This window comes from Oncorhynchus masou, chromosome 21 (assembly GCF_036934945.1).
Source record: "Oncorhynchus masou masou isolate Uvic2021 chromosome 21, UVic_Omas_1.1, whole genome shotgun sequence".
In the NCBI taxonomy this organism is placed as follows: Eukaryota; Metazoa; Chordata; class Actinopteri; order Salmoniformes; family Salmonidae; genus Oncorhynchus; species Oncorhynchus masou.
The window spans coordinates 30,351,305-30,367,324 of NC_088232.1; the positions used below are offsets into that span (position 1 = coordinate 30,351,305).

At 43.5% G+C, this 16,020-nt stretch overlaps 1 protein-coding gene across 1 annotated transcript in view; it reads left to right on the forward strand.

Annotated features, from left to right (window-relative positions):
* LOC135508102 (bridge-like lipid transfer protein family member 1) overlaps nucleotides 1-16,020 on the forward strand; it is a 124,472-nt gene that overhangs the window by 20,583 nt on the left and 87,869 nt on the right. Inside the window, 13 exon segments of the mRNA XM_064928051.1 lie at nucleotides 1,724-1,802; nucleotides 1,905-1,969; nucleotides 2,146-2,402; nucleotides 2,514-2,707; nucleotides 2,851-2,930; nucleotides 3,087-3,234; nucleotides 3,327-3,483; nucleotides 3,657-3,735; nucleotides 3,902-3,993; nucleotides 4,214-4,331; nucleotides 14,082-14,237; nucleotides 14,403-14,500; nucleotides 14,624-14,817. Of these exon segments, the coding sequence (XP_064784123.1) occupies nucleotides 1,724-1,802; nucleotides 1,905-1,969; nucleotides 2,146-2,402; nucleotides 2,514-2,707; nucleotides 2,851-2,930; nucleotides 3,087-3,234; nucleotides 3,327-3,483; nucleotides 3,657-3,735; nucleotides 3,902-3,993; nucleotides 4,214-4,331; nucleotides 14,082-14,237; nucleotides 14,403-14,500; nucleotides 14,624-14,817 (1,717 nt within the window).

Below are 16,020 nucleotides of genomic sequence, written 5' to 3' on the forward strand. Positions count from 1 at the left end.
GAACCTGGGGGCGATAAATGATAAGGATGTTAAGCTTGAAAGGGCTGGTAACTGTGACAGCATGGAATTCAAAGGAGGCGATAGACAGATGGGTAAGGGGAGAAAGAGAGAATGACCACTTGGGAGAGATGAGGATCCCGGTGCCACCACCCCGCTGACCAGAAGCTCTCGGGGTGTGCGAGAACACGTGGGCGGACGAAGAGAGAGCAGTAGGAGTATCAGTGTTATCTGTGGTGATCCATGTTTCCGTCAGTGCCAAGAAGTCGAGGGACTGGAGGGAGGCATAGGCTGAGATGAACTCTACCTTGTTGGCCGCAGATCGGCAGTTCCAGAGGCTACCGGAGACCTGGAACTTCACGTGGGTCGTGCGCGCTGGGACCACCAGATTAGGGTGGCCGCGGCCACGCGGTGTGGAGCGTTTGTATGGTCTGTGCAGAGAGGAGAGAACAGGGATAGATAGACACATAGTTGACAGGCTACAGAAGAGGCTACGCTAATGCAAAGGAGATTGGAATGACAAGTGGACTACACGTCTCGAATGTTCAGAAAGTTAAGCTTACGTAGCAAGACTTATTGACTAAAATGATTGAAATGATACAGTACTGCTGGAGTAGGCTAGCTGGCAGTGGCTGCGTTGTTGACTTTGTAGGCTAGCTGGCAGTGGCTGCGTTGTTGACACTACACTAATCAAGTCGTTCCGTTGAGTGTAATAGGTTCTACAGTGCTGCTATTCGGGGGCTAGCTGGTTAGCTAGCAGTGTTGATTACGTTACGTTAAAAGAACGACAATAGCTGGCTAGCTAACCTAGAAAATCGCTCTAGACTACACAATTGTCTTTGAGACAAAGACGGCTATGTAGCTAGCTAGCTACGATCAAATAAGTCAAACCGTTGTTTGATGATACATTAACAGGCACCGCACCGATTATATGCAACGCAGGACAAGCTAGATAAACTATTAATATCGTCAGCCATGTGTAGTTAACTAGTGATTTATGTTAAGATTGATTGTTTTTTATAAGATAAGTTTAATGCTAGCTAGCACCTTACCTTGGCTCCTTGCTGCACTCACATAACAGGTAGTCAGCCTGCCACGCAGTCTCCTCGTGGAGTGCAATGTAATCGGCCATAATCTGTGTCCAAAAACGCAAATTACCGATTGTCATGAAATCTTGAAATCGGCCCCAATTAATCGGCCATTCCGATTAATCGGTCGACCTCTAGTCGAGTCACAGGATCTTGAGCTTAATGACGATTTTGGAGGGTACTATGTTGTTAAATTCTGAGCTGTAGTCGATGAACAGCATTCTTACTTAGATATTCCTCTTGTCCAGATGGGTTAGGGCAGTGTGATTGCGATTGTGTTGTCTGTGGACCTATTGGGGCGGTAAGCAAATTGGAGTGGGTCTAGGGTGTCAGGTAGGGTGGAGGTTATATGGTCCTTGACTAGTCTCTCAAAGCACTTCATGATGACGGAAGTGAGTGCTATGGGGCGATAGTCGTTTAGCTCAGTTACCTTAGCTTTCTTGGGAACAGGAACAATGGTGGCCCTCTTGAAGCATGTGGGAACAGCAGACTAGGATAGGGATTGATTGACTTGGCCCCTCAGTTGACCTAATATATGGAATTCAGTGTGAATAATCTGTTAGCGTGTCTGAAACGCGTTGTTAATCTGATTTACTCGGCTGAGTTTTAGCATCACTGTCTGTCCTTTCTCTCCACAGGCTCCTTCTCTTTCTCGGTGCTGTCGGGGAAGGTCATGTTCAGGGATGTGTACTTCATCAACAAAGACATGTCCATCAGGTGCTTACTTTTACACTATTCTGTTATGTGTTCTGCTTTCTATATAATACGTGCTTATATTCTAATACTATTTTATTATACTTAATGTATTTTGTGTTACAGAATACAAGATGGTTTCTTTATATTCCGTTGGTGGAAAATGTATAACCCTAAGCAGAAACAGCATGGTGAGTGGACTGTAGGAGAGACATAATGGTTTGGATTTGGATAACAAGTCTGTAGGTGTAGGAGTGACGGGATGCCACAGGAAACTCAAATAGCTTGTACTCAGGAGTACTCTTCTCCATGATTCTTGACCATTCTTGACCAAAGTTACAGATGACCTTTTTCTTGTCTTCTCCAGACCCCAAAGCTGAGACCAGGCTCTACGTGACCGTAAATGGATTTGAGTTCCACGTTTACAACCGGACAGACCTCTATGCACGTCTAGAGGAGACCTTTGGGTTGGACCGCACCCTCGTACCACCCAAAAAAGACGAGGAAAGGGAAAGAGAGGAACAAGAAAAGACCCTGGACAGTGTTAACATCAAAGGAGAGACTCCAGACCCATCGTCATCTTGGAGATCCCTCATCCCAGTCATCAAAGTCAACATCAGCACTGTGAGTTGCCTTTAGCTTAGCGACATCACTCCCACACACAAGTCAATGTTTAGGTTCTATGAAAGTGCACATATGTATAATTCTCATCATCACCTCTGTGTATTTCTCCAGGGTCGCTTGGCATTCGGGAACCACCACCTCCCCCAGACGATATGTGTGAACTTTGAGGATGCCTTTCTGACTTACGCCACCAAGCCCCCGTCCAGCCACCTAGACCAGTACATGCACATTGTCAAGGGCTCTCTGGAGAATGTTCGTGTCATGCTAGTACCCAGCCCACGCTACCTGGGCATGCAAAACGATGAGTGAGTTGACCTTCGATCTAATCCCAAACAGTTAATCCCTGAGCCCATTACATGAGCATGCAAAACGAGAAGTGTTTAACATCTTAGGAGCCACGTTAATAGTGGTATAGCAGTATTCTGAGATTCTGTGTTCTCCTCTATAGGCCGCCCAGACTGATGGGAGAAGGGTTTGTGGTCATGCAGTCCAATGATGTGGACATCTACTATTACCAGGATGAACCAGGTACGACCATAGTATGTAGAACTCTGGTCATGATGAATCGTGTAAGATATGGATGTATTGGCACTGTTTCTACATGGATTTGGGTTTGACATGGTTTCATGAATGTTCTTGTGTTTTGGAATAACTATTTATGTTTGTGTGTGTGTGTGTTATCAGGCCTGGTCCCAGAGGAGCAGGAGAGTGGGGATCCAGAGCTATGTGGAGAAGGAACCAAACTGCAGGATCTGCCTCCATGCTGGGGTCTGGACATAGTCTGTGGGAAAGGAACTGACTTCAACTACGGGCCCTGGGCGGACAGGCAGAGGTACACGTACACACGTACGCACACTCAGCATTCTCTCCTGTGTGCAGAGACCATAAAAATAGAATGACTAAGGGTTATATTTCTGTATGCAGGGATTGCCTGTGGAAGTTCTTCCTACCAGCAGACTACCAGTCCATGGGTGTTACGGAGGTGGCTCAGCCCGGCAAACCCAGACAGATTCTGGCCTTTGAACTCCGCATGAACATTATCGCAGACGCCACCATAGACCTGCTCTTCACCAAAAACAGGGTACCAGGAGAGCAGGCTTCTCACTCTCTGTTTCTCTCCTCTTCTATTCTGTCTCTTTTTTTGTTAGTATTAGATAATGACAGATCTAAATAGCTCTAAACTGTTATAATCCATTTCACAATGGGATCATGTGTTTCTCTAAATATGTGATCTAATGATTTTCCTGCTCTTAGGAAACCAATGCCATACATGTGAATGTTGGAGCAGGCTCTTATCTGGAAGTGAACATCCCCATGACTGTGGGGGAGACTGGTGAGTGGACAGTGAGAAAGAACTGAGGTTAGAAGAAAGTGGATGTCTGTGTCTATGGTTACAGGGTAAGATGCCGGTGCGATGCCATGAAATCATGCATTAATCATGACAATATTACCATCACCAAACTTCAGCTGTGAGCATTTGTTTGATCCTTTCTCCCCAGGCTACTCTCCCACCATCAAAGGCCAGTTGCTCCATGTAGACACCACCACCAGCATGCAGTACAGGACTCTGCTGGAGGCTGAGATGCTGGCCGTAAGTACAGCACAGTAGGAATCTGCAGGGGTTCTATTTAGCCACAAGCCATATCCAGAGTTTCCATTACACATTTTTTTAATGAGTGATTGAATCAAAACAACTGTGTACAAATGAATTACCAAGCCCTTGATGAGTTAAATCAGGTGTGTTAGTGCACCTCCTGGTGAACATGAAAGCGTGTTGACATGATTGTTGCCTCTGACACTTCTCCCCTTAGTTCCATGTGATTGCCAGCTATCCCAGTGTGTGGAACATGCCCCAGTCCTGGAACTGTGAGATAGAGGTGTACAAGGCCACCTATCACTTTATTTATGCCCAGAAAAACTTCTTCACTGGTAAGACCTTCTCTCAATCTGTTTATAGGGCGATTCCACACCAGCTTAGTCCGAAAATATTTGTGGTATCTGAGATTTTTCTGGCAATTCTCACATAGTTACTTCTTTGTGAACAAGGATTTTTGACATGCTTTTTACATTTGTATCACTAAGTGGCCATTTTATACTATTTTTAGAGCTATACATGCCTCCTGTAAGACCCTATGATCTGTGAACCGTACAGGATACAGACATCTTGGTCTTATTGTTCTCTCAAATGTGGAGTATGTCTAGATTCTGAAATAAAAATTCGGACTTTAATTTATTCAATATTTAAAATATCAATCTATCAAAATGGCCCTTTTTGGATTTAGCTTATCTTTAGACATAATGTTTGTAACAATATACTCTTCACACACGTAACATTTCCAGAGTGGGCTTTTAAAGGCAAATTTCACCGGTGCTTAATTTCACTATATACAGTGCCTTTTTTTTTTTAACTAAGCAAGTTAGTTAAGAACAAATTCTTATTTACAATGACGGTCTAGGAACAGTGGGTTAACTGCCTTGTTCAGGGGTAGAATGACAGATTTTTACCTTAACAGCTCAGGAATTCGATCTAGCAACCTTTCGGTTACTGGCCCAACACTCTAACCACTACGCTGTCTGCCGCCCCACTAGGCTACCTATAGGTATTCAGACCCCTTGACTTTTTCCACATGTTGTTACGTTACAGCCTTATTCTAAAATATATTAAATAAAACATTTTCCTCAGAAATCTACACACACTACCCCATAATGACAAAGCCGAAAAATGTTTTTTTGGAAATGTTTAGATGTAAATAAGTTCTGTTTTTTGTTTTAATACATAAGTATTCAGATTCTTTGCTATGAGACTTGAAATTGAGCTCAGGTGCATCCTAATTCCATTGATCTTCCTTGAGATGTTTCTACAACTTGCTTGGAGTCCACCTGTGGTAAATTAAATTGATTGGACATGATTTGGAAGGAATTGTCTGTAGAGCTCTGAGACAGGATTGTGTCGGCACAGATCTGGGGAAGTGTACTTAAACATTTATGCAGCATTGAAGGTCCCCCAAAACACAGTGGCCTTCATCATTCTTAAATGGAAGAAGTTTGGAACCACCAAAAGTCTTCCTAGAGCTGGCCGCCTGGCCAAACTGAACACTCGGGAGAAGGGCCTTGGTCAGGAAGGTGATCAAGAAACGGATGGTCCCTCTGACAGAGCTCTGTAGTTCCTCTGTGGAGATTTTATCTCTGCAGCACTCCATCAATCAGGCCTTTAAGCTAGAGTGGCCAGACGGAAGCCACTCCTCAGTAAAAGGCACATGACAGCCCTCTTGGAGTTTGCCAAAAGGCACCTTAAGACCTGAATGCCAAGCATCACGTCTGGAGGAAACCAGGCACCATCCCTACGGTGAAGCATGGGTGGCAGCATCATGCTGTGGGGATGTTTTTCAGCGGCAGGGACTGGGAGACGAGTCAGGATCGAGGTTAAGATGAACAGAGCACAAAGTACAAAGAAATCCTTCATGAAAACCTGCTCCAGAGACCTTCGACTTAGACAACCCTAAGCTCTCAGCCAAGACCACACAGGAGTTGCTTTGGGACAAGTCTCTGAATGCACTTGAGTGACCCAGCAAGAGCCCGGACTTGAACCCGATCGAACATCTCTGGAGAGACCTGAAAAAAGCTGTGCAGCAACGCTTCCCATCCAACCTGACAGAGCTTCAGGATCTGAAGAGAAGAATGGGAGAAACACCCCAAATACAGGTGTACCAAGCTTGTGGCGTCATACTCAAGAAGACTCAATGCTGTAACTGCTGCCAGAGGTGCTTCAACAAAGTACTGAGTGAAGGGTCTGAATACTTATGGAAATGTGATATTTATACATTTGCAAAAAGTTCTAAAAACCTGTTTGTGCTTTGTCATTATGGGGTATTGTGTGTAGATTAATGAGATTTATTTAAAAAAATACATTTTAGAATAAGGCTGCTGCGTAATAAAATGTGGAATAAGTCAAGTGGTCTGAATACTTTCCGAAGGTACTAGCTCCATTAATATTTATTAATAATAAACATTTATTTCCTCACTACACGCAAATACAAGCGCTTTTGCATCTCACGGGTAGAAACGGGCCAGCTACATTGCCTGGTTGTAAAGCAATCCACAATCTCCAGAATTCCTAGTGATTTCAGAATGTCCAGGACCGCCCGTGGAGGTGTGAGAAATATAGAAATGTCTGTTTTGTAGCCAGCACTTTCAGCCAGAGGATTTCTGACGGATCTGAAGTCTCAACTAATGGGGTTGCCATGTCGTCGAATGTTGAAAAGTGATGCTATTCTATCGATTTTCCCCTTCACTTCAAAGAGGGAGCTAACTGATCAGCCCAACATCACCCGTGAAAAGAAGTCAAGCTGAGGTAACGCAGCTAATGTTACCAAGCTAACTGGATAGCAAACGAATTTGTTTATCTAAACCAACATCTAGCTAGCTTTCATAATACATTGGCCAAACATTCCAATGCATATCAATGTAATTAGGCAGCTGCTATCTGGCAATGTGATTTAACGTTGTAAGATAATGTCAGCTTCCTTAGGTTAGGTAAGTGAACCATTAGCTAGATAAAGAACTTCCACAGAGCCTGACTTGACTATGTTCTATTTAGAGTCCGATCCCATCAACATCTGCAAAGATATCAGCACCAGGAGCTAGTGTAAGTCTCCTCAAATCTGACTTAAATCTTTCCATGACTCCATGATGAGCAAATAAATATACTGGAGCTAGGCATAAACTTGGTCCATGTCTTGTTGTCATAGTTGGTGTGTTTACAATGAGGCTACAACTTCTACTGTAGTTCTCTGTATTATTGTTCATGCAGGACTTGACTGACTGGTTGACTGACTGGTGTCTGTTGGGGGTGGGTGTGTAAAGGTTAGTATGCATGATCTATTGACGTGAGGGGGGTGGGTGGATGTAGTTCGTTGCTTTGCGTGTGTATTGATGGGGGAAAAGTAGTAAAATGTTGGTTAATCACTGACTACTGAGTGTCCTACCCACTAACCTTGCTACTGATGACAATAAGATTGACACCAGCTTTAGTAGTACAGAACCTGTAGACCCATTTAGATTAAAGCTTTCGGCCTGGAATAAACTCAAGATCAACATCATCTTACTTTGAAACCAGCCAGGACAGCCAAAGGTATTTATAAAAGCACAATACCCTCTTGAGAAAACAATATCACCAATACACTAAACTGTCTACAAAATAAGTGCTTCTCAAACTTTTCTTATCCTTGCAGTCAGTTCTGTGGCAGGCGGGAGAGGGGCTGTTGGTATACTCTTCTAGCTTGTCTACTCAACAGCACAACTGTAGTTGCTTATACACAGCTAGACTGCCTACAAGTCAAGCAAAATGCATACCAGTCTACTGTGCCCTTATTTGTTTACAGACGAACATCGTCTATTGTATGGTTACACATCCTCATGATCAGTCTTCATGTCTTTCCAGGAGACTTGCAGTATACACAAATCTTCTAAAAGAGGTCGAAGCAGTGTGCGGTGAAGAAAGTGTACGAGAGGCTTGTCCACCTGGTTGTGGAGTGCAGAAAGGACCAGACGGTTCTCTACAAGGAGCCAGAGTCAAAGCCCCCCCAAACCCAACATACCCAAAGCTTGCTAAAAACAGCTGCCATTACCCAACACAAGAATAGGTTAACTATCTGAAGAAGATTCTGGAACTTGCCTGGAACATTCAACCAACATTGTGGTGTATATATTGCCTGCTGTTGTCAGTGGTGATTTTAGCATGTTAAATCTTGGTGGGGCAAACAAATGTTTTTTTAATGCATGCCAGCAAAGCCACAACACAACGTCAAACAATACATTAATTGCACTAGAGAGGACTAAGACTGAATCCTACTACACCGGCTCTGACGCTTGTCGGATGTCGCAGGGCTTGCAAACTATTACGGGCTACAAAGGGAAACCCAGCTGTGAGCTGCCCAGTGACGCGAGCCTACCAGCCTACTAATACCTTTTTATGCTCGCTTCAAGGCAAGCAACACTGAAGCATGCATGAGAGCACCAGCTGTTCTGGATGACTGTGTGATCACGCTCTCGGTAGCCGATGTGAGCAAGACTTTTAAACAAGTCAACATTCACAAAGCTGTGAGGCCAGACGGATTACCAGCACATGTACTCAAAGCATGTGCGGACCAATTGGCAAGTGTCTTCACTGTAATAGCTGCATGTTTCAAACAGACCACCATAGTCCCTGTGCCCAAGGAAGCGAAGGTAACATCCCTAAATGATTACCTCCTCGAAGCACTCACATCGGTAGCCATGAGGTGCTTTGAAAGGCTGGTCATGGCTAACATCAACATGGCTCACATCAACACCATCATCACGGAAACCCTAGACCCATTCCAATTCGCATACTGCCCCAACAGATGACGTAATCTCAAATCGCCCTCATTGCCCTTTCCCACCCGGAAAAAGGAACACCTATGTGAGAATGCTGTTCATTGACTACAGCTCAGTGTTCAACACCATAGTGCCCAAAAATCTCATCACTAAGATAAGGACCCTGGGACTTAAACACCTCCCTCTGTAGCTGGATCCTGGACTTCCTGAAGGGCCGGCCCCCAGGTGGTAGGGTGGGCAAATACACATCTGCCACGCTGATCCTCAACACTGGGGCCCTTCTAGGGTGCGTGCTTAGTCTCCTCCTGTACTCCCTGTTCATCCACGACTGCGTGGCCAAACACGACTCCAACACCACCATTAAGTTTGCTGACGACCCAACAGTGGTAGGCCTGTTCACAGACAACGATGAGACAGCCTATTTGGAGGAGGTCAGAGACCTTGCAGTGTGGTGCCAGGACAACAACCCCTCCCTCAATGTGAGAAAGACAACGTTTTTTATCGTGGACTAAAGGAAAAGGCGGGCCAAACAGGCCCCCCATTAACATCGACAGGGCTGTAGTGGAGTGGGTCGAGAGTTTCAAATTCCTTGGTGTCCACATCACCAACAAACAATCATGGTCCAGACACAACAAGACAGTTGTGAATAGGGCACGACAACACATTTTCGCCCTCAGGAGACTGAAAAGAATTGGCATGGGTCTCCAGATTTTCAAAGTTTCTACAGCTGCACCATCGAGAACATCTTGATCGGTTGCATCACTGCCTGGTATGGCAACTGCTCGGCATCTGACCGTAAGGCGCTACAGAGGATAGTGGGTAAAGGCCAGTACATCACTGGGGCCAAGCTTCCTGCCATCCAGAACCTAAATAATAGGCGGGATCAGAGGAAGGCCCAAAAAATTGTTAAAGACTCCAGTCACCCAAATCATAGACTATTCAATCAAATTTATTTATATAGCCCTTCGTACATCAGCTGATATCTCAAAGTGCTGTACAGAAACCCAGCCTAAAACCCCAAACAGCAAGCAATGCAGGTGTAGAAGCACGGTGACTAGGAAAAACTCCAGAGAAAAGCCAAAACCTAGGAAGAAACCTAGAGAGGAACCAGGCTATGTGGGGTGGCCAGTCCTCTTCTGGCTGTGCCGGGTGGAGATTATAACAGAACATGGCCAAGATGTTCAAATGTTCATAAATGACCAGCATGGCCCAATAATAATAAGGCAGAACAGTTGAAACTGGAGCAGCAGCACGGCCAGGTGGACTGGGGACAGCAAGGAGTCATCATGTCAGGTAGTCCTGAGGCCTGGTCCTAGGGCTCAGGTCCTCCGAGAGAGAGAAAGAAAGAGAGAATTAGAGAGAGCACACTTAAATTCACACAGGACACCGAATAGGACAGGAGAAGTACTCCAGATATAACAAACTGACCCTAGCCCCCCGGCACACAAACTGGGGCGCCAACCCAGAAAGGAAGATCACATCAGTGATTAGTGATTAGGCCTATGTGGTCTAAAAAGGAAGGAAAATACAATCATGAGGATTTACTTACATACACAATATACTGACACATTGACAGTGCATTGCGCAAATAAATTAACCCTCGCAATATCAACTATTTTCTACATTGTAGAATTATAGTGAATACCTAAACTATGAAATAACACATGAAATCATTTAGTAACCAAAAAAGTGTTAAATCAAAAAATATTTGACATTCTTCAAAGTAGCCACCCTTTGCCTTGATGACAGCTTTGCACACTCTTGGCATTCTCTCAACCAGCTTCATGAGGTAGTCACTGCATTGCATTTCAATTAACAGGTGTGCCTTGTTACAAGTTAATTTGTGGAATTTCTTTCCCTAGTACGTTTGTGCCAATCTGTTGTGTTGTGACAAGGTAGGGGTGGTATACAGAAGATATCCCTTTTTGGTAAAGACCAAGTCCATATTAGGGCAAGAACAGCTCAAATAAACAAAGAGAGACGACAGTCCATCATTCCTTTAAGACATGGTCAGTCAACCCGGAAAAATGTCAAGCACTTTGAAAGTTTCTTCAAGTGCAGTCGTAAAAACCATCAAGCGCTTTGATGAAACTGGCTCTCATAAGGACTGCCACAGGAAAGGAAGAACCAGAGTTACCTCAGCTGTAGAGGATAAGTTCATTAGAGTTACCAGCCTCAGAATATGCAACCCAAATAAATGCTTCACGGGGTTCAAGTAACAGACACATCTCAACATCAACTGTTCAGAGGATACTGCTTGAAATCTGGCCTTCATGGTCAGATTGCAAAGAAACCACTACTAAAGGACACCAATAAGGAGAAGAAACTTGCTTGGGCCAAGAAACATGTGCAATGGATATTAGGTTTAAATCTGACCTTTGGTCTGATGAGTCCAGATTTGAGATTTTTGGTTCCAACCACCATTGTAGATGAGTGGATGATCTCGTGTGTTAAAAAAAAACAACTTTAAACCTTTATTTAACTAAGTCAGTTAAAAACAAATTCTTATTTACAATGACTGCCTAGGAACAGTGGGTTAACTCCCTTGTTCAGGGGCAGAACGACAGATTTTTACCTTGTCAGCTCGGGGATTCAATCTTGCAACCTTTCGGTTACTAGTCCAACGCTCTAACCACTAGGCTACCTGCCGCCCCGGTGGTTCCCACCGTGAAGCATGGAGGAGGAGGTGTGATGGTATGGGGCTGCCTTGCTGGTGACACTGTCAATGATTTATTTAGTATTCAAGGCACACTTGACCACCATGACTGCCAGAGCATTCTCCAGCGACATGCTATCCAATCTGGTTTGCGCTTAGTGGGACAATAATTTGTTTTTCATATGCGGGAACACCTTTAAGACTGTTGGAAAGCTTTCCAGGTGAAGCTGGTTGAGAGAATGCCAAGAGTGTGCAAAGCTGTCATCAAGGCAAAGGGTGGCTACTTTGAAGAATAAAACATGTAACACTTTTTTTGGCTACTAAATGATTCCATGTGTTATTTCATAGTTTGTCTTCACTATTATTCTACAATGTAGAAAATAGTAAAAATCAAAACCTTTTTTGAGTAGGTGTGTCCCCAAACTTTTCACTGGTAGTGTGTGTGTGTGTGAGTGTGTGTGTGTGTGTGTGTGTGTGTGTGTGTGTGTGTGTGTGTGTGTGTGTGTGTGTGTGTGTGTATACACCATTCCAGTATTCAAGGCAGAGCTCCACCTGTTTAGAAAAAAATGTTTTTGCTCAACAGGTGGAGCTCTGCCCTGAATGATGGGTCACCACTGGCTTTTGAACATATGTATATAATGGTGTTATTAAAAAAACAATCAAGTGCTGACTTCGACTTCTTTATCAATTCATTGTGATATTCATGAATTGTATTTGGATAAACTAGCTTCATTCTTACACCAACTCCCTGCATCATTTGTTTTAGCGGTATCGTTTAAACAAATGTTGGCAAGTGTACCTGTTTTAACAAAATGGTAGATTAGGGTTGATGGGAGTAAAATACATTTTGTCCGTAAAATGTGTGTAGTATGTATAACATGGAAGTAGAAGCCCAAGTGTTGTTGTCCAATAGTTTTATCCAATTAAGGAAGGGGTGGTAGGGCTAGGGGAACATAAAAGGAAAATATACAAAACAAATAGTGTGTGTGTGTATAGTGCCTTTGGAATGTATTCAAACCTATTTGACTTTTTCCACATTTGGTTACGTTACAGCCTTATTTAAACATTCTTAAATTATATTTTTTCCTCAATCTACACACAATACCCCATAATGACAAAGTGAAAACAGGTTGTTTGAAATTGTTGAAAATGTATTAAAAATAACATACCTTAATTACATACATATTCAGACCTTTTGCTATGAGATTGGAAATTGAGCTCAGGTGCATCCTGTTCCCATTGATCATCCTTTATGTTTCTACAACTTCATTAACCTGTGGTTAATTCAATTGATTGGACATGATTTGGAAAGACACACCTGTCTAAATAAGATCCCACAGTTGACAGTGCATGTCAGCAACAACATGTATTCAGCATTGAAGGTCCCCAAGAAGTGGCAGAACACTGGCTTCCATTATTCTTAAATGGAAGCTGTTTGGAACCACCAAAACTTTTCCAAGAGCTGGCCACCCGGCAAAACTGAGCAATCGGGGGAGAAAGGCCTTGGTCAGGGAGGTGACCAAGAACCCGATGCTCACTCTAGAGCTTCAGAGTTCTTCTGTGGAGATGGGAAAACATTCCAGAAGAACAACCATCTCTGCAGCACTCTAAAAATCAGGCCTTTATGGTACAGTGGCCAGATGGAAGGCACTCCTCAGTAAAGGCACATGACCGCCCGCTTGGCGTTTTCCAAAAGGCACCTAAAGGCTCAGACCATGAGAAACAAGATTCTCTGGTCTGATGGGGTATTTCCTCCAGACGAGATGCTTGGAATTCAGGCCAAAGAGTTTCATCAGACTAGAGAATCTTGTTTCTCATGGTCTGAGAGTCCTTTAGGTGCCTTTTGTTAAACTCCAAGCGGAGTGCTCAGTTTGTTTTGGCGGCCAGCTCTAGGAAGAGAGCAGGTTCAGTCAACCAATGACGACATTGGATGAATTCTGCAGGCGCGAAAAAATTAAAATACAGCCATAGTGCATAATTTTGTCTGAAACATCCTCTCATAAATATGTAGGGAGACTGAAAAAACACCCCAAATAATGTCTAGCGGAGAGGTTTCTCTGATATTACCCATTTTATACATACAAATGTATAGGTAAATAACCAATCACCGCCATCCTTTAGGATCGCACATTCAGCAAGTCAGCAGCAGAGGGAGTTACCTTTTGAATCCATTTTCCACATTCACTGTGTTGGTGGTGCTCATCAATTGATCATACCTTCAGAATTACGAAAGAGCATACTCTGGATACACTGAAATGTGATGTACTTGTAGAGTATTTTGCGACAAACAATTTCTTAAAATAAGCTAAATCTACAAGGGTAGTAATAAAATATGTTATGTTGGATAAATTCATGTTATAATAACTCCATATTTTAGAGCACACTATAAGGACTATAATGACACCAAGATGCACGGTTTACAGAGCATAGGGTCTTACAGTAGGTATGTCCAGGTCTAAAAAGGGAATAAAATGGCCACTTTCATCATGACATTTTTTTGTTGATACAAATGTAAAAACCATGTCAAAACAATCTTCCTCCCAATTAAGAATGAAAATTGCGGGCTTATTTGGCATGGAATTGCACTATAGACATTTGATGTACACATATTGTACTGAATCAAACGCTGCTGAATGTAGACACTTTGGTTGGCTCTTGTCCGTCTCTAGACCTGATCGGGGACTGGGCCAGTGACGGTGCCCCGGATATCTACTCTTTTGTCCCTTACGCCTGGAAGTTCAAGGTTGTCTTCCACCAGTTTGAGATGCTCTGGGCTGCCAACCAGCACAACTGGATCGACTGCTCCACTAAGCAACAGGAGAATGGTGAGACAGCTGTTGGAATTGAATGATGAACTAACTCAAGAATTCGCAAGGAGTGAACTTAACATTGTATGTAGTGAACATATTCAATTTGCCTGCACTTTTGATGCACATAAGAATCGAAATTATTAACGTTTTACTGATTTTGTATAAACCTTTGTCTTTCAGTGTATCTGGCTGCTTGTGGGGAGACTTTGAACATTGATTTCACGTTGCCTTTTAATGAGTATGTCCCTACCACCTGCAATACAAGGTTCTGTCTGAGGGTGAGTACAGTAGCTAATAGCAGATGGAATTTTTCATGATTTCAAGATCATTTCATGTAAGGAGTACCCTTACAGTACTTCCCGGTGTGGGCACGTATAAGTCTGTGTCTCTGTTAATCCCAGGCTGAAGACACAGACTTGCGGCTCTCCCTGCCAGACTGCCACCCCAGCAGGTACCCACTGCTCACCCTGGCCAAGGACTACCAGAATAGCAAGTTGCCACCTGACATGTGCATGCCTGGGGAGAGCCAGGGCCAGAGCCATGGCGGCCCACCCAAACTCAACAAGTCCGGCTGGAGGAACATCACCCACGCAGAGTGAGTCAGACCCACTAACACTTTAATTAATGGTATTCCACCAGTATTTAGCCACCATTTACTAGGAAACTGTGTGGTAGAGTTGCTAGGGCTGTTGTGGATGATTGTATTACCACGACACCAACAGTCGGAAGTCATGACCACATTAAACACAGTAATCTCTTATGTACTTTGGATACGCATTACTGGTACCCAACTCGCTAACAATCCTCAGAGTGCTAATGGCCTCATACTCAGGGCTCTATTGTCCCTCTAACCACTCTGACAGCAATGCAAATGCAATTGAAAATCACATTAAACACTTATCAAAACAGTATGTTCTTTTAAATCTCACCTCACTGTGATTGATGAATTTGAAGAAAGAAGTTGAACAACAGGTTGAAACAGTGAAAAACACGGTTGTTGTGGATGTTGTTTCAAAGCCTAACAACGAAATGGACAGTGCTTTCTAAGGTGATGATTAATTCAAACCACCCATATGCATATTAGATCTTGTGCATAAATATAGGCCTATATATGAGCCCAAGCCCAAAAAAAAACCTGAATTAAAATAATGATTGTGCCTTTATACAATACATAGCCTACTGCAAATTACACATGGCAGAAAATGTTTTATAAACAAATACTGATTATGATAGTATCTTTGGTATATTTGTTATGTACTTGAGTGAAGACCCAAAAGCGGTTTTAACAGAAACAGAGTTCTTTTAATGAAAAAACAGGAATGGCATAGATCCTCTTCCGACGTTGTCAATGGCACAATAGAATACCCGCAGAGAGGGTGACAAATGAAACATAAAGTCCCTCTGATGAATAGCTGGGTAGCGGCGACAGGCTGCAGGTCGCTCTGGGTCGGTGCGGGTCACAGAGGAACGGTGGTAGCTGATCACACGTAGCATATGATGAACTGGACACGGTGCAAACAAAAGATAGTAGAGTGCAGGATGCACCTGCCAGGCAGACTCCGACAGGATAGGACTAGGTGGAAGCAAACGAGACGATAGCTTGCTTCTGGCATGAGAAACACAAACGAGAATCTGACACCGAAAGTAGCAGGAACAGAGAGAGAAATAGAGACCTAATCAGAGGGAAAAAAGGGAACAGGTGGGGAAAGGGTGAATGAGCTAGTTAGGGGAGATGAGGAACAGCTGGAGAAGGAGAGAAAGAGAAGGTAACCTAATAAGACCAGCAGAGAGAGACAGA